At 38.3% G+C, this 20,144-nt stretch overlaps 1 protein-coding gene across 6 annotated transcripts in view; it reads left to right on the top strand.

Annotated features, from left to right (window-relative positions):
- The window catches only part of LOC145978718 (protein vein-like), a 210,317-nt gene that overhangs the window by 128,160 nt on the left and 62,013 nt on the right, over positions 1-20,144 (top strand). For all 6 annotated transcript variants that reach the window (XR_014440746.1, XR_014440744.1, XR_014440745.1 and 3 more), the window contains exon 2: positions 14,925-15,087. Coding sequence is in view for 3 of the 6 variants with exons in the window: in XM_083111543.1 (XP_082967669.1) it covers positions 14,925-15,087 (163 nt within the window). In the remaining 3 variants the exon portion in view is untranslated. The remainder of the gene's footprint in view (positions 1-14,924; positions 15,088-20,144) is intronic.

The following is a 20,144-nucleotide window of genomic DNA, read 5'->3' as shown; positions in this document are numbered from 1 at the left end:
CCGGGGCTCTGAGGTCCTGCAAGAACGGAGAGAAGGCGTGTGAGAATTGTTTTCACTGAAAAAGGTAATACATTTACAACAGGAAATCTAAAGGATTCCTGTTTTGCAACATGATGCACTTAGTTCTTAAGAATTTGTTAGAATTTGTTTTATTGTTTTCGACCACACATACGTAACGTGAATTAACTCTTCTGGTGGAGAAAGGTTGAGTTTAAAATTGCATGTAAGACATTATTTTCGATTAAAAATCGTAAAAATCGAGAGAGTTTATGTGATTGCTAAAGTGGTAGTTACTTATTGTGCGTTCATTAATATGCCAGAGTAAATTATATAAAAGCGAATGCATTTTAGCATCCAGCACCTGGCTCATAAATGAAGGGTGATATTTACAATTAATGATTTGTGTTAATGTGCATTCTCGTCAATTCAATAGCTGAAATAAATAGTTCGAATTTAACTTTAAACTTGTTGTATTACCAACCACGGTAATATGATATAACAAATCATGTGGATTCGATTTTATACAAAATAATAATTTAATTCAGAACTAAGAATATACAACATGGCTAACTCCATACTTGACAATCCAAAACAACAAAACAATTGAACATCTATATTCAAAGATATAATAACATGATAGATGTTTCACAATCTAGCTACTGCAAAACTGTAGGTCCAGTCCCGATTAGCCTATCTGTGCGTAAAGTGGACTTAAAGCAACAATTCATTCATTTATTCAATGGCTGAAACCTAGAATGTGAATGTCGAACACTAAACTAATAATGAGGAGAATTAAAGAATGAATTGGCAGCATGAACTAAGCGAGCTTATGGTGACATTTTTTGTGAAACATGAATTTTTCAGACAAACCAATACTGAACATAAGGAAACGAACGAGCTGTTCCTCCCCAGAGACAGCATATCTACTTGCTACACTGCAGACACACAAACACACACACAAAAATGTTCAGTCTGGCTACTCGTGAGTCTACTTCGCATGTGACTACTTAGACGCACTGGCCTTGACACAGTGCCATGGGTATAGAGGTCAAACCATTGAATTCAAAGTAAACTTTTACTGCGTTGCTACCAGCTTTAGGCACCAGACGAAACAAACAATGACCACTCGAAGGTCACGCTGTTGTAATTGTTATTTGTTTCACGTTTGCAGTCTAGTAATGCCAAATGGAATTTTGAAACTATGCTTTTGGCATTCCTATTTTAAGTTCACTGCCCTAGTAATTTTACGCCACGTAAACTACCTTGAGCTAATAACGGCATGTTTTGGTTGATGTGTTATATTGTGTATTAGTTGTGTATTGTCCGTTATACAGTATTTTAAGGTTGGAATCCTCCTGCATTACAATAAGAGAATTAAGAGAGACTTTATGAATTTGGAACCAGATGAATATAGATTTGTACAAGTTAGTGTGCTCATGTTGTACAGCTCATAATATTACAAGTCACAACATAATATTACCGGCAGGGTAATATAGTGCAAATGGCATACTTACTTTGGCTTTTGGCAGAATGTATGTTAAATCTCTTTACACAGAACTAGCAAAGAAAACTTTGCCGCATAAAGGTAGGTGCACATGTCAAACTGCCGTTGAAAACATTACTATGGGTATTCAATAATGGTGTTTCTAGAAATGATTCATTTTGTAAAAGAAAATCCACTTAATGCTTTATCGTGATACCAACTTTCATCGTTGATTGTGATAGGCATTTTTCTAAACTTATTTTAATACTCTCATAGCACACTGCCACAATCTTGTTATAAATGCATATTACCAAACCTTTACTAAATCGATCTTATGAAAGCTTTTACGGTGTTTACGCTTTTCTAACTTTTTCTATTATAACTGTTTTGACTCAGCTCCAGGGCGGTTCTTCTATTTGCCTCTGCATGGGAAAGAAAAGAAAAGATTTTTTTCTTACTGGTCTTCTGAACTATAATGTTCTAAACTGTAGAGATTTTTTTTAAAACGCCGACACTATGTTTTCAGAAGGGTGCTGAGGGTGTGCACCGGTAATTTGCCCTGTTTCAGGTGGCGTATCCCGGTCCTGATGAAGGTACATAAATTATATAGAGATAGGAATCAGTACATACCCGATATTTGCAATAGTGGAGGTTATATGATCAGCACCACGCTCCGACCATCTTTGCCCTCGGAAAGGTGAGTGATCAGAGCCTCTTTTTCAGGGGCACCAATGAGCAAAAATCTACCCTAGATAACCCACCCGGAAACGCAACCCGGGCTTAATGGACAGAATCCGCAGCAACCGAAACACCACGGGCTTCTGTTCCAGTGGGAATATAGGTAAAATAGCAATGCATGCATATACTAAATATTAGAACGGCGTGGGTGTGAAGAGAATAAAGTAAAATATATATTTTATTTGAGCGAATTCACTCAAATTTCAAGAATAGTAAAATTCATGTCAGTTAGAGTCTATTGTCGTGTGGTGGATGCTCAATTTATTTTCTGTTACAGGTAAAATAAAAGTAACAAGTAGAAACGATATGTTCTTTGTGCGATGGGGAGGAGACGGACGAGCATATCCTACTGAACTGCCCTTCTACACGTGACCTAAGGGACAAATGGATGAAATACTTAACAGGGAGGGAGGTGATAGAAGTGCTGGACGACAGAATAAAGATAAAGGAAGCGGGGCAGCAAGTTGGGAAATACCTGGGAGAAGTAAGAGAACGGCGGGGGAAAGCTATTAGAGAAGGCAGCGAAATGAGTGATCATGCTCCAGACGAGCCATCTTTATAGTGTAAGTGTGTGTAAAGTAAAATGTATGCGTTTTTTGGTGAGAGTGCAGGAAAAGAGAAGTGGGGCGAGGAAGAAGGAAGAAAGACTGGAAGAAGAACTGCTGAGGGAGGGGAAGAATGTGTATAGGGGACAAAGTAAGAGACAGCTTAAAAGACAACTAATTGTAACAAAATATTGTAGAAAGATCAAAACTATGTAGTGCGTACAGCCTATGGCTCGCACAAAAATAAAATAAAATATTCTATTCTATTCTATTTTACTTGGGACGTGAGTTCAGTAATATTTACTACACATGTGAATATCTCAATTACATTGTATACAAGTAAAGGGCAAGAAACAACCGCAGCGTATCATTGTTTCATTTTCTATTTAAAATTCAGTGATACAGTCACGGACACTTCTGGGCTTTAGCAATTCCATTGAAAGTACAGTATATGGAGTTGTTACAACCCAGAAGTGTCCGTGACTGTACACGCATTACATAGCAACACGGCATACATGATAATGAAGCTAGCAGTTAGTCACGATGAAGTTGCTCTCCTGCCAGAAAAATGAAAGAAGAAGAAAACGCTTCTTTGTATTCATTTTGCACTTCGATCACGTTAAACAATTCAGATTGTCTGTCGTTAAATTTTATCTAAGTGGGTGGTCGCACCACTGTTAACGACATCATTACTCTCTGAAAAAGGAGTGCGATAATCAGCAATAAAATAGAGAAATAAAAAAAATGGCATAATAGTACTTGCAAGGCACATAAACATAATTACATAACCATTTTGGTCTAGACCTTGAAATACTTTAGCACTTTTATCATTTTGATATCTTCTGTTGTAACAAGCTTCCCGAGCAATAAGACCACCGCCACCAAACAACAACAAAAAAAGACATTATATGTCAACGAGCAGTACGATATAGCTTCTTTTTTTATCATAAATATCAGAGGAAAAAAAATTGTGAATGGAATCTCGCCCAATTACATTGAGGTAACACATAGCAATCTGAAATTATTCTCCTAGCATTTCCCCTTTTCCTTAATTACAGTCAGCAAACAAAAAACTGGAGTGACTTGTTTTCGTGTCCCGTGTCTAATGATGTTAGAACTCTGGCATTCTTTACACCTATCCATGGGTTGCGCTCTTAATATATATTCCTTCTTATTAATGAAAGTGAGATTGGATAGCAATTGGCATGTCTTAGTTAACGAGAAATATTTTAGAAATTAATTGCCATTAGAGTTGTTGCGATGAATTAATTGAGGTATTAACGCTAGGTGTCTAATATTACACCAATTTAAAATATTTCGAAACAAATGATACGTATTTTTTCCTTTGTTTAATTGCACTTTACGGTGCTAATTAGAAAAGCTGGGGAAAATACTACGCGACGATTTTGTCCGCCCATGTCAAATAATACCGAAACCACTAGAGCTAGAAACGTGAAATCTGGTGAATAAGAGAGAGCGTGAGTGCGAGATGTGTGTATGTAACATACATATATTATATTACATCCCTCTATTGCCATTTTTGGCACTGTTGAGTGTCCACATGAATTTGTCTGTTCGACCAACAAATGACCAATATATGAGCGATTGATGTCTTGCTTAGGTACTCGTGCCTAAAGTAAAAAGAAAGTACCTTCGTGCCTAAACGGATTTAGCGGGCCCAGACCTCACTCAAAATATAATATTTTAATAAAATTAAGAAATAATTTTATTTTTCTTGAGTACTCACAGGTATTCTAAGATGGTCACATTACCAGTTTTCATAAAAACTAGTATTCAACTAGTGTTTTTTTGCATTTGATATAGTAATTATTACACAGAGGAAAATTAAATAATACTCGTAGATACTTAAAACTTTATTCTACTTGCTACTGTCAGAAATTTGATCTGAATTCCATAATTTAAAACAATATACGCTAACTTACCTTAACGCAATATATTAGTAGAATCACATATATGGATTCACCGAAGAATTATTTTCTATTTTATAGTATGGCAATCGAGAGATCCTAGTTAAAATTGCAGGTAAATTTACTTAATTTAATTTAGTAGTTCGTAGAGTGTGACTTAAAATTATGCAGAATTAGTTTTGATTACCCTTGAATGTTAACCTAAATCCGACCCATCCTGCCTAATCTGTCACATTCTCATACTGGGTACCGGTACTATAGGGTGTTACAAATGCACCACTCAATTAGCTAAAATATTGTATATGCTTCCATTTATTCATGTCAGGGGTGAAATACACATTCGTTCTATACTCTGTCTCAATTATCTCTGGAGCAGGCGAACGAAAGCAAGTCTCTGCGCAAGTAGTGACGCGAGTCGGCTCCACCAATGAAAACGTGAGAAGGAACGGGATTGCGTGGAGGGGTGGGAAGAGGCTGCAATTACCAGCCATCGCAGCAGCGTGTACTGCTTTGCTCCGCCCACTACATCGCCCCCTCGCCTTCACTGCCATTATGCGCAGCCTTGCTACAGAGATACGGAGATGGGACAGAGTAAAAAAATTGACTGGACACATAGCTCAACTGTCGGGGAAACAACAGTTTTCTTTTATTCATGACACAAATTCATTAATCCGGGCGTGGGTGTTAGGATAATTACCTGTCTATCTGAAGTATTAAGCTGAATAGAATATGCGAAGTCCTCTGTTGGCTTCTCCAATTCGTCGACCAGAGCGTCGTTCCACTTCTGACCTACTGCTCTGCTAACCACCTCTTCTCTCTCCACTCAGTCCCAAAAGTCAGTCCCCTCTCAGCTTGTCTCACCTCTATATCACTAGGCCATCGAGCTCTTCCTCTATGCCGAATCGTGTTTTTTAATTGCCACCATGCAAACCGCTGACTCTATAACCAGAAGAATTACCGGTTTCCTGAATGCTCAGGAGGTTTGCATGGCACAACACAATGCATTGTAAACATGCCTCAGAGGTTGAGACAACTGAGAAAAACAAGTGAATGCCCTGGTCAACGTGAAGCATTCAGAGAGACTTAATAAAATAAACATATAATCTTAGGTGCGATTGATACGCCATGAAGAGAAACATTGAAACATCCACATTGAAACATCCACATGAGTCATTTGCTTTCGTAGGTAGTGAGACCGTCCCGTTCTCTGAAATTCTGTAGACTGTGTAACTGATTAGAATCGGATGCGAAATTATAAGTGGTCCGAATGTGATACTGTTGAGGCCGTAATTTGAAAGGAAATTTCCAAGTTGAAGCGAAATTCAAAATGTCGCACAACTTTTCTGGAACCCCGTAAGAGTAATTCTTGCTTGTGAAATCATTATGATAAAACGAATACTAGAGTAAATAATGCTTGATAGCGCCTACGTGCACAGAAATTATCAAATAACGTACCTTATCTAACTAGGAAAGAATACATTTTAATCTTCTTCGTCATACACCGCAAGAAAGAAATCGTCTAACTCAGAACAGACAAAAGTTCCAAAAATGAAGGTAATGAAAACTGAGTATCGGCTTATAAGACGCACCCTGTTTTTTAGACCTATATTTAAAGGGCAAAAAGTGCGTCTTATACGTCGGCAAATACGTAATTCGTCCCTTCCATAGATATTATTTTTCCATTGTTGGTTGCTCCCAAAGTTTTAGCCTAAATAATAATAAGTATGACTTCAAGGTCAATGCAAGTGTCATCGTGTCTTTTCCAAACATCATGAATGTGCGATGAATATTCCTAGAAATTTGGCAAAATTTCGAGAGGGGCTGGTAAACCCATGCCTGACTACGTCTGTGTCTATGGGATGTTGACAATCTGTGCAATTCCTACGTACGACAACTGAAATGTGACATTGTTGGATGACTTTTCAGGGAAAGCGATACTTAACTGGTAGAAAAGGGGAGAAAAGAAGCGAAAGGGAATGAGGGAGACAGAGAGAGAAAGAGAGAGAGAGATCAGTTTTGTCTCCTTCAGGAATGTGACGTTCAAACGGCTGACAGTAGCTGTTCTTTCCACGTCTCCTGTTTTTCTGTGTGCGAGGGTTTACAAGAAAAACGCTCTGCAACAAAAATACTTCTGGGCCAGGGAGTTGCAAGAACACCAAGGTCCCTTTTTTTCTCTCTGTCTCCCCGTCTCCTCCATGTCTTTACTCCATCCATTGCCGCTGCAAACACATCTTTATGGGTAAGCAGCCACGGACAAAAGTTTGTTCTCAATGTCTGAAGCAAAGGCAGTAGCCCAGCTGCTCTCCTGTACGTAGCGTGCTTTACTTCTTAAATGGCCTGTCGTTAAGCACCTCAGTAGACCAAAACAGAACTGGTAAATGCTTCTCCACTTTCTGGCAGACATAAAATCGGGAGTGGTGCGCAGACATAGGAGATGGAAAAAAAAACAATTACAGTTAGCGTATTTTTATAATTTGGCGTCGATTTTCTTTCGCTTTTGGATAATTGCGACGGTGAGGCTGAACGATTAAATTGATAATGGCCTAGTCCAGATCTCGACGGAAAGATTGGGAGCCCATCACTCAATGTAGCGACTTTGATTAGTATATAACAGATTTTCTTTAAAAAATATTGTTTGTCTAAATGAGATCACAGAACATGACTATTATTTAAGCTACCTAATAAAATGTAAATTTGATCAGCCTTCGTGGCGGGTACTTTGTATTGTTCTTTACGACGCCAGGGGTTTTAGGTTCGAATCCTGGGTAAAGAATGGACGTTTCATTACATTTGCTTTTTATCAATTCAGCAGTCATCCTCATCGTCGCAATGAACCTAGAGAGGTAGGTAGAAAAGCAACGTACAAAAACGAAAAGTCAAAATATTTTCCATGTATAAAATGAACACACTTTGGAATATTTAATAATATATGAAGCAGTGTCGAAATAATGGAAAGCGTTTCGGTGTTGGAATCCCCCCGCGGTGGCGGTGCAATCAAGTTTTCGTCCAACTTACCACAAACGAAGACACAACAATTCGCGAGTACAGGGCATTCTCGAGGACTGCTTTACCCCTCTGCTGCTAGCTAAACGACGGTGAAAATAACTCTGTTCGACTTACCTGGCCAGCAAGGTCACCTGATCTCACACCGTGTAATTTCTTCCTGTGAGTTCACATCAAGGATCTCGTATACAGATCTCTTTGCCACGTGACGTATCAGAAGTTCAACAAAGGATCGTGACTGCAATCGCATTCACTCAAGAGAATTCTTAAAAGTTGCAAAGTTTATTTCTTTTATTCCACTCGGTGCTCACATAGGGTAATGAAGACTGGAAGGGGTGGGTATACTGTGCAATGTGCCTCCACCGAAGAACAATCCCAAGATCTCTTGAATAGGAGGCGACATCGTTAACAGTACGCTATCATACTGTCAAGTGAATTCTTAGGGTGCCTAATACATACTTTAGAAGAAAGAAAAAAAACTAAGTTCATTACATCTAGATTTATCTGTTTACAGTGTATTTCTTATGTTTTATGCCTACCTCAATCTGTTTTCCGACTATCTTCTCCCTACTTTTTTAAAAAATTGTGGATGTGTTTGGACTGAGGGTCATGGCATCCCTTTCCCTCCTTCGCTGCGGTCATCCACATGCATTGTAATTCCATTTGCTGCATCTTTCCTGGCATTTTCATCAGATTTTAACTTGTAGTACCTCAACCTGTTCATTCCTACGATCCCTAAATTTCGTGAACTTCTCTCTCCCTGTACACCGTAAATCCATTCTAACGTTTTATATCACATAAGAAATTTAAGCTAATAGTTACTGATAATATAAAACTCGCATGTTCTATTTTTTAAAAATTGTAATCGATGAAAAGAAAATTATTTATCACACAATAAAAAAAATATACGTGATCGACCACTAGAAATAACAATTAAAACAGTGATTTTACATTCTGAACATATAACGAAATAATTATAATAAACATCCGTGTAAATGCAGTATATATATATATATATGTGTGTGTGTGTGTGTGTGTGTGCAAATTACACCTAAAGTTTATTCCAATCAATAGCTCCATACAATCATCAGATAAATATATTTCCAAGTGTAAAGCATCCCACATTTCGTGTGAACTCTTGAAAGATGTAAGCCTGAAGATTATGCAACACACCCTACACTCATATAACAGCGATCACAATTGAACTAAGGAAGGCTTCTTCAAATTATGCTTGATTTAGAACGAATTTGGAAGTTAAATTATTACAGCTTACAAATTCAACATATTCTCTCTCCGCTCACCTCCCAAAGTTTCGTACTTAATGAAGAGAATGTTGTTCTGCTTGCAGAAGAAAAAAATCTATTTACACAAGTTCCCTCTACTGGATATGCATTCCTTTCTATTTAGGTTATATTGAGTTTGAGTTTTTGTTTTAAGTCCACTTTATGCACGGAAAGGCTAATCGGGAATGTACCTACAGTTTAAAGTGGGATCCGAACCACCATGTGTCTCCACCGGGTATCGAACCCGGGACCACTTGGTTACAAGGCGACGACGCTGCTCCATCGGAAAGGCTTAGGTTAGTTTTATTTTATGTCCCTTTTGCTTCCTCTTGGGCAAATAACACGGAAGAGGATAAGTGATGAACTGATTAAATGCATGGGGTAAACGGAATTATATATCCATACCTTAACCATGGTTCAAACCTTTAATCTCTGTCTTTATAGCGCGTTAAGCTAACCACTACGCAATGAAAGCGTTACGTATTTAAAAGCTCAACTAATGGTCACCTAATCAGTAGAAAGTGAAAACTAAATGGATAAATGAAGTACTTAAAATAAAGACAATGACTCAGAGTGCTATTAGATTATCCGTTGGGTGACTTGTCAGCAAATCCATTCACGTTCCTGTTGTTGTCCAACTGTAACTATTTTCCATCCACTTTAAGAACAAAGTTACTGTAAACATATACTGACTTCTGAGAAATAGTTTCTTTCCCATGTGTTAGTTCCAGTGTTGTTTTGCCTATGAATATTTTGGTCGTAGCCATACACCTCATAATACACTATAATATACGAGTAGCTACTACGTTGACATGAATTTTCTCGTGTTCGTACGAGAAAATTCCATAACAGCTGTCATTTATCAGAAGCCACATGTATGTGTTTACATTGAGTCCGTTCTTATGGCGGACATAGAATAGTCTACAAATTCTTATTAAGAACTTTATTTATTGTCCTTATGATGACGTGTTTAATTAGTGTCTCGCCCAAAAATGGAACTAAAGGCAGCTTTATAATTAGTGCTATGATTTTTATGACCTAAATATCACCAAAATATGCAAAATAAAAAATGCTCTTGTGACCTAAACTTTTAAAAATATGCCCTTACAACTGAACTGTTTCAAACATCAATATTTAACACGTGCTAAGATATTTTCACATACTATTTTTAGTTCACTTTATGTGCCCTGAGTTGCAATATACAATGAATACTTTCTGTAAATTTTTAAATAAAAATGGTTGTCTATTGTCAACCAGCAGAGCCTTGTACTGAGAAAAGCTTCTTTCTATTTCAGCTGACACAAGAGGAGCATGTTTAAAGTAAACAATATCTTTTTTGGAATAGAGAACAAAAATTCAACAACTTGAGTAAACATGGGAGTAAGAATAAATCCACTTCGAAAATGGCTGTATATTCCTATTCAGCTGTAAAATATGCTGAATATGACAGAAAATCTATCAAAATATGCTCTATCACTTAGAAATGGCCAAGTATACCCTTAAAAAGCATCTTAATTTTATTAGTTTCTTCATAATATGAATGTCTATATATTTAGGGAACACACCTTCCTTAACAAAAAAAAATTGTAAAATCATGGAAACACTAGCCATATTGATAATTTCCAGGAATACTTGAATTACATCATTACGATGTAATTCAAGAGGTAAAAAAAATATGGTGCTCCAAAGCGTATTTGTTACTTTTAGGCCTTTCGCCGGCTTAAACTGCTTGGCAGCAAGAGGGTGTGTGTATGAGGAATGGAATAAATTACGCTCCTTGCCCTTTACCAATATTAATAGAATCCGCACAAGCGAGGGTGGGGGGGGGGGGGAGATCAAGCACGAGCCAGCAAGATATCTAAACACTGATAATGATAAACCCAAAGTGTCACCACTGTACCTGGTTTCCATGGTGGCAGTGTTGTCACAATACGAGAGCACAATTTCCCTTTCCAAGGGGTAAAATTTCCCTTTTTGCACCAATTTTTCCCTTCACCTAAGTAAATTATATAATAATAATAATTAGTAGTAGTAGCAGTAGCAGCAGCATTATTAGTGGTGGTGCTGGAAGCAGTAGTAATATGTAGTTAAGTATTCCTTTGAATAAAAAATATTTTAAATTTGTTTCACATTTCAGTTTCATCATCACTTCCTGACCAGATGTCCCAGGTTTGAATCCTGGTCAGGAATACATTTAATGGTTAATCCTCATGACCTCCTCGTTACTATTCATCCAAAGATGCATAAAAGCAACGTACAATAAACTTAAAGGAGCAGTAACAAGTAGGAATAGTAAAATAAATAAATAACATAAAAATGTGGATATGAAATCCGAAATTAACAAACTGTAATAACTGTAAAAAATTCCCTGCAATTGTGGTATTTTTCATTGAAATTCCCTTTTCCCTTATGGCTAAAATTTCGGTCCGAATTTCCCTGCAAAAGGGGAATTTCCCTTCATGTGGCAACACTGCTTGGTGGTTCCTCGGCTGAGTCACGACGTGGCACTGTATTGGTCTATCGAAGGTATCCTCAGTGGGTTCGCCCAAACCTTTTAGACGGACCGACTTAATACTGACACTATAACACGCTTCGCTCTCTCGGTCAAGACTCCCGGCGACCTCTCATCACCCAGGGACTGCTGGCGTTTTTGATTACACAGCATTTTGTTCCGGCTCGTGACACATTGTATACCATTCCATGAAAGTAGAACTAATAGGTGATGTGCCGACAGTGTTATCAGCACGACCACCCTTCCGCTTCAATTTCGTATGTATGAAGTCCTCCCTCGCATAGTTTACTATCTAGCCACTTCTCATAGATACATCAACTTTATTTATGACGTAGTTACATACATAGGATACATACGCACACGTTGGTTTATGTGTTTCTATATAAACACCTACTCAGTTTCTGCGAATGCACTGTTTTTTATTTACATTGAAGTGTGAGCACCCAATTCTCCCAGCAGGTGCTCAGCATTTTTTCTCATATAAAATCTACTACGTGTTCCAGTAATAACCCTATACCTGGATAAATTTCATTGTTTCATCAATATATGCTAAGGTTTCTTCCATTTCCTCACTTGTAACAAACAGAAAAGGGAAGTTTCTAAAATTTGTTTAGAAGTTGATTTGAGAAATTTCTGCATTGAAGTCAACACTTAGCATGCAAGTCAATTCGGAGTGTACCCGTAGTTCTTATACATAACTTGATTACACTGTAGGAATAAATGATCACGGAATAATTGGAAAGTAAAGAACTTTAAAGTAATTATTAGTTAAACTCGCTAGTATCTTCAAATCTGGAAATTTATTGCAAATTAACACAACTCTTTCATTCGTTCCTATTTGTCAATATTATTAATAAATATTTGCAAATTCGTTACATTTTCCAATAGGTTGTTATTAATATTTATTTTAATAATTTGCTAACATCTTATGATTAATTATAACTACATCGAACCCGGGACCCCTTCGATGTTACCACTACATCATCGGGGAGGCCCAGGGATTATTTGGGAAATAATGACAGTGGTGCAGAACAAAGTGCACAGAGAGCTTTGATTTTTGTAGTGTGATTTTCATGACTTGAAACACGATAAGATATCCAATTTTTTAAAAATCACATTTTCAAAATTTGTCCCACAAATAAATTTGAATTAAGTTACTCAATGAATACTCGAGAAATAGCGCAAACACAGTATTTTATGTAGAAATATGTACTCTAAATGGAAAATACATGTATGTAACAATATGTTTCACGAAGTTTTTGTATATCGTAGGCAACATTTTCCATTTTTGCTTGGTACATTACTAGGAAAAAATATTCATTACATAAAGATCCCAGTCAACACCTACAACAGACTGGAATACTTCTCTCTGTCCCTCTTTTTTTTATTTAGATAGATGGGAATATGAATATGAAAAACGGGCTATTTTATCAACTTCAGAGGACATTTCGGTGTCATTTTAAATGATGGATAAGGGTTTATGAATTACAGAAAAGCGTGATTCGTGTCAGATTCATCGCCACGTGTACCGAGCTGGTTGCCACGTGCTTCGCAGGTGTTGGCTGGCAAATATTTACCTTTGAAATCCTCCGACTGCTAACACGCTACGGCACAGAGTTGATCTTCGTTCTGCCCCTCCCCCTCCCCCCTGTCTAAACACGCCGACACCAACAGAAGTGGCTTGTGTGCTTAGCGGGAGTGCGAAACTACCTTAACGGTACGGGTCACGTGCTTCAACGCCTAAACACATGCCACGAGACCATTCGGAAAGAGACGACGAGATTCTAGGCTGAGGAAGGGAAAAGTCGTGGGCAGTGGCGCGAAATGCGAATCGTCCTGTACTCTGTCCCAGCTATCTCTGGAGCAAGCGAACGAAAACAAGTCTCTGCGCAAGTAGTGACGCGAGACGGCTCCACCAGTGAACACGTGAGAGGGAATGGGATTGCGTGGAGGGGAAAAAGCGACTGAACTTCCAAGCCTTCCCAGCAGCGTGTACTGCTTCGCTCTAGCCCACTCGACCCCCTTCCCTTCTCCGCAACTATGTGAGGCCTTGCTGCAGAGATGACCGATAGTCTGAGAGTTTGCCTGAGTAGCCTACGTGGTATTTGCAAGTTGGATGCCGCGATTTTCCCTGTTTCCAGTGGACAATTCCATAAAAAGTGAAACCAAAATGTCAAATTCGTAGATAGTTTAAATAAGCCTTTGCCGAAAATGAGTTGTGTCCATTCAAAATTAAATCCTAACCTTATCTAATGCTTCTCCCTTCTGTAAAATCGACTTTTTATGACTTATTAGCTTTTGCCCATGACAGATGTAATGATGAAATTATGTTTTCGTGAAACATTTTTCTTGACCCGAAACATTTTAAATGTAAAGTAATTAGTAACTAATAATAATAATATATTATTGTTCTTACGGCTCGATTTATTTTTATCGCTGTTTCACATCAGAAGCTTTCTTGTTTACCTGTTCATCTCACAGAAATATGACAGTTATTTAAAGTAAGGGGTGTTCTCTAATGTTTTTCGAGTTGTCAGAAACAGTACTGTAATTTTTATTAATATGTAAAGAATAATTGAAGATTAAAATTGGTAAACGCTGTAAGTGCCACAATAATTCAAACACAGTTTTCCACGTTAAACTGTGAAATGTGCCATGCTTTATAATGTGGTAAACGTGAAAAGTGGCTGGTAGCCCTCTAAGTAGTTCAAAGGGCGTGTAAAGAGGTCACTAGTGTGAACGTTCTTACGGGCTGATTTCCCAACACTTTCGCTTTTGGCACTTACAACGTTTACCACTTTTAGTCCTCAATTACAGTTCAAATCTCCAAAATGCTTTGTAAAGTAAAATCAACGCTTTCATATGATTAGTTTAAAGAATACACAAAGTTTCAAAATATGGCGTCTCTGCCCTGGAATTGCCCATTGCATCCACACCTTGATCACCTTCTTAAACTTTCGAGAACTTATTTTTCGGGAACCTATAACCTCCAAGCAGGCCTAGGCGCTTTGTAATTTGTTGGGTGAAAATAAGGAAACAACTAGGATAACTAGTATAGTTAAAAGTCCAACTAGACACTAAGGGCTTGACAAAACTGCCGTTGTCTGAGGAGGGATGTTCCAAGCCAATAGACACAAAAATACTGAAACTTTGCATTGTTTAGCCAGAAACGCAAAGTTGAATTAGTGGCGTCATTTTCTCAATAAGATATACGTGTGATTCAATATGTTGTACTTGGCTCAATGATGCTCATAGCATGTTGAACAAATTATTATTAGTGTTATTGTTACTGCCATGATCTTAATCATCGTTATGAACATATTTTAAATTTACTGCCTTTATTTCAGATTTTTATAACCCTTTCAAATCCCTGCTGAACATTCTTACATTTTACTTAAGTCATATTTATGAGTGTTTTTCCTTTCTTTGCAGTAAAAGCGCCTAGGGCAGCGGGGCTGAATGACACATCCGTGAAAGAAAACGGAAGATTAAAATTAGTTTGCCAGATTAAAGGCAACCCTCTTCCAATTATTTCCTGGTACAAAGATGGAAAACGATTACACCGCAGCAAAACAACAAAAATAGTAACAAAAAGGTAAGTAGTGTTGTTTTAAATGGAGTGTACAGATAAAAGCTAGTGCTATGCACTGTGCGAGAAGCTTTTTGCTTTGGGGAGGGGTTATCCACCCAGTGATTTCATTTGGGGGGAAGGCTTTTTGGGTGTACAAATTTGTATGTTACCAGTCAGTAAATTAAATTATTGTTTTTCGGTATTGCTTTGTACCTTGCAACAGTGGTTATAACCTATAGGTCATTAAATTTTATGATAACATTGTCACACGTAATTTAGAAACATTTAGCATATTTACATTCTAAGAAAACCATAACTCATGCCAAAAAAAGAGCTATCGAAGTAGTAACACCGGAAACTTGACCAAATCTTCCATTGCAAGTTCAAACTTAACGTCCACCTAACCTACCCACAAGTTCCTTGTTGATCACTTTAATGCATGATAAATATTAGCACTATGCCATGGAAACATTATTGAAGAAACAGTCTTGGTTCGGTGCGGTTGGAAAGTTACATAATGGTGTCCTTCAAATCACAAGGCTGCATCTTTTTCCGCAGGGAAATCTTTGATGACTGGACCATTAATGGACCGAATGATTTTTCAATTGTGTTTGTTATATAGTTAATACCTGGGTTGTAAATAAAGTAGTGTCAACATTGTCAGGAAAAGATGATAACACCGTGCATGTGCTATCAGGCAGTGAGCAATGTCAGTTTGGGCGAGTGCTGTGGTGTATGTACGACGTTGAAATGAACACCATTTTCTGTACTGCTCTAAAACATGTTTACAAAGGTAGAACAATCCAAGTTGCTTGTGGAAAAAATGAACGACAATATCAGCAAGGCTTGCATGAAACCTGTAGCAACAATACCTAGCCGTATCTGATGGTTGCGATGCGTCCGTGAAAACAACCTCAACATGAGGAAAATTGCATCATGCGGGGTTCCCGATATTGTCACCATTGTACTACAACCATCACGTAAGGCTAGTTATTGTTGCTTCGGGCTTCATGCAAGTTTTGATCACATTCTTTTTCATTTTTGCCATGTCCAAACCTGGATTTTGATCCACAATCACTGTTCTACCTTTGTAAACATGTTTTATAGCAGGACAGAAAGTGGTGTTCATTTCAACGTCGTACATACACCACAGCACTCGCTGCACCAACCACTTTTGACACTCCACACATCAGCATGGCTCCAAACTGACATTGCTCACTGCCTGATAGCAAATGCGCGGTGTTATCATCTTTTCCCGGCAGTGTTGACACTACTTTATTTACAACCCACGTATTAACTATATAACAAACACAATTGAAAAATCATTCGGTCCGTTAATGGTCCAGTCATCAAAGATTTCCCTGCGGAAAAAGATGCAGCCTTGTGATTTGAAGGACACCATTATGTAACTTTCCAACCTCACCGAACCAAGACTGTTTCTTCAATAATGTTTCCATGGCATAGTGCTAATATTTATCATGCATTAAAGTGATCAACAAGGAGCTTGTAGGTAGGTTAGGTGGGCGTTAAGTTAAGTTTATTGTGATGGGGAAATCCCCCGTTAATTCGCACGCTGGTGTTATGAATCAACTAAATGTAGCACCTATCGAAACAAGACAACCGCGGTCTTGAAAAAGCTTAATGCACTAAAATTAAAAACTTGCTTCGAAAGAAACACGAACACGCATGCGCACATGAATACGTGCGCGCCCGTGTGCGTGAAAAAAATCTGCCTCACTGGTCAAGTGCATTGAGCGACCGACTGCGTTTCGAGTTATTTTGTCCCTGTCTGTGACGGGTGAATGTGTGTTAACCCATCAATTACATCTAACTAGCATTCATCCACATGTTTGATACAAGTGCTTCCAAAGTGACGCTAAACTTGCTTCGAAAGAAACACGAACACGCATGCGCACATGAATACGTGCGCGCCCGTGTGCGTGGAAAAAATCTGCATCACTGGTCAAGTGCATTGAGCGACCGACTGCGTTTCGAGTTTTTTTGTCCCTGTCTGTGACGGGTGAATGTGTGTTAACCCATCAATTACATCTAACTAGCATTCATCCACATGTTTGATACAAGTGCTTCCAAAGTGACGCTAACTAACTAACTCTGTAGCCCCGAAGGTTCATGGCTGCAGCAACACAAGCCTTCCATCTGTCCCTATCCTGGGCAAGATCAATCCAATCTTTTCCATCCTTACCGCCTGCCCCCGTGACGGAGTGGTTAGCACATCGCGCTACTACGCCAGGGGTCCCGACCTGGGCATGCATGTTTGTGAGTGTCTATTCATCAATTTTATCATATCATCACTCATTCCCATCTTCCCAAATTAGCCAAAAGTGGCACAAAAAGCGAGGTAAAATAAAGCAAATCAATCTCAATTTTCCATCCTTACCGATTTCCTTTAGGTCCATCTCAACGTTATCTCTTAATCTTGTTCCTGGCCTTCCTACTGGTCTCTTACCATCAGGTTTCCCAACAAGAATCCTGTAAACTCTTCTTTCTCTCCCATTCGTGCCACATGGCCTGCCCACCTAAGTCTTCTTCATTTAATTATTCTAATAATATCTGGACATGAATACAAATTATGCAGTTCTAAATTATGTAACCTTCTCCACTCACCTATCTCCTTATTCCTTTTAGGTCCAAATATTTTTCTAAGGATTTTGTTTTCAAATACTCTTAATTTATGTCCCTCTTTTAATGTAAGGGACCAAGTTTCCCATCCATATAATACTACAGGCAAAATTACTGCTTTGTATATTTTAACTTTTAGTTTCTTAGATATTATACGAGAAGATAAAAGTTCATGAAAAGAAATGTAACATGCATTTCCTGAATTAAGTCCGCTGACCAACAACAGATGCGATCCTCCATTCATATTGGAAATCAGGCATAGAACTGACAACTCTGCACTGTAAAAATGCTATGTCAAGTAACAGCAACATGAGGTCATGGATGTTCCCAAGGTAAAACATTCCGGAGTTGAATGTTCCCGATTCGGATCTCCGGGTGGGGACTACTTTTTGAGGTCCCTGGACTAAGGATAGCATGTACAAAAGTGACGTTAAATACCAAAAATACAAGAACAAACGGATGAAGGAAATTCACCGAGGAATGAACATCCTTCATGTATCTTGTTCATTTTCTCCATCGCGGTGATTGTGGTGGTTTGTTTGTGTTTGTGAGTGTGTTTGTTGTTCAAGTTACAGTACTAACGCAAGCAACCCATCACCCAGCCAGTATGCTTTGTATTACAAATCCCTTCCCTTTCTCACTTCAAGTTCCATGTTCCAAATAAAAGCTTACCATGATCAATGATCATGATCAATAATTCTGTAGTAGTTTATTAATTTTCGCAATTAAAGAAAAAATTGAAAATAACATTTAGCAGCAATGAACATCTTAAAAACGCATCACTGATTGATTCAAATACGCTATTTTACGTCGCTCTTATGCTACTTTTCGTAAGTCGTGAAGATGAGGATGAGTGATGATATGATGAAATTGATGAATGATCACTCACAAATGATCACTCGTAGCGCGCTGTGCTAACAACTCCGCTACTTACGTCGGTTAAAAATAATCTCAAACGTAGCGCTTGTCCAGATATGGGATTGGCCTTCTCGTCTACCTAGTCATTGACCTACGCTCTCGTCACCCATGAGCTTGTTCTTTCATCAATTTTATCAAATTACGTATCATTCATTCTCGTTGTTGCCGCTAGCAAATAAGAAAATGCAATTACAAACAGGACAGGATCCAGTGAACGTATCGAATATCTTTGTCAGAAAACTAAGTTGAATAAATGTTATCTTCTTTCTGACATCTCTGACACGATGCCCATTAAATATACACAATATTACACTTCGTCTAGAACCCAAAAAAGGTAATTTTAAAGTGCATGTTTTTGCATTTTTTTGCCAATTTTCAGGTTTTAGGTCATTTTCACGGATTTTCGGCATTTTCCCGTCATTTTTCACAATATTCGGTGTATTGTTTCGTCATTTTTTGTCACTTTTTTCATTTTGGTAATATTCTTGAGTCTTTTCGTCAAGGTGAACATAGGCCTAAACATATCTCACAGGATTGTAATTTACGAGCCAAAGAAATGCTAAACGGGTGGCAGTCTTTGTTGTGTCGGGGGAAACCACCAGGTGTCCGTCTGGGTCAAACTCAGATTTAAGATCAGATAAGGTCAATTTTTAGCCTGAAACTAACAAATTTAATGGTAATTTTTTGCATTTTTTACGTCATTTTCCCTATTTTTTAGGACATTCTATAGGTCATATGCCTATATTTTTTTAGGTTATCAACTTCCGCTCCCTAGTAAAGAACTACCACCGCCACTGACTTCAGGGGAGTTCCACCCTGCAACACACAAAATAAACAAAGAAGCATCTACTGTCCAACAATAGTGTCTGGCTTTGTCTTTTCTGTAATGAACAGGAATGAGGTATTGGTGTTAGTCCGGGTTTTAACTCTGTTATATTGGTATTGTAATTGTGATTTTAGATTTAACCCTGTATCTTCAGTATATTAATTGTTTACATTATAAGTATAAATGCTTTCTTTGTATTTTTTCTACTGTAACAGCGATTTTCAGAATGCGCCAAGTGTCAATATGTATTTGTAAGTCCGAAACACGTCCACTGGATAAAGGCGATTCCATTCTATTATATTCGTCATGCCGATTTGGCCATCCCGCATTGGGGGGTGGGGTGTTAGGTAATGTCCATTCACTGACCTACATCACGTGGAAGACGCTTGCCTTTGGAGGCTGCGCAAGGTTGTTTGTTTGTTGAGCCTCGCGCCAAAGCGCTTGCAGTCCCGTTCCGAGAACGACGTTGGATCCTAAAAAGAAATTTTCGTTTCTACCCTTGTTTGCTAAATGCGTGATCCAGCATCCGGGTTCCACGACCTTTCCACATCGACGTCTTATTAAAAGAGCGGGCGAAGGGTTTATGCGTGTTCTTGCATTGCCGTGTCCCACTTCGCACTCTTGCGGTCGGCGGTGATTGGCTGAGAGTCTTGCTGATTGGGATGCCCAGCTCACCGCGATCAAAACTTTCCTTCAG

The sequence above is a fragment of the Lepisma saccharinum genome, chromosome 1, assembly GCF_977018435.1.
Source record: "Lepisma saccharinum chromosome 1, izLepSacc3.1, whole genome shotgun sequence".
In the NCBI taxonomy this organism is placed as follows: Eukaryota; Metazoa; Arthropoda; class Insecta; order Zygentoma; family Lepismatidae; genus Lepisma; species Lepisma saccharinum.
This window is presented reverse-complemented; position numbering and strand designations above follow the sequence as displayed.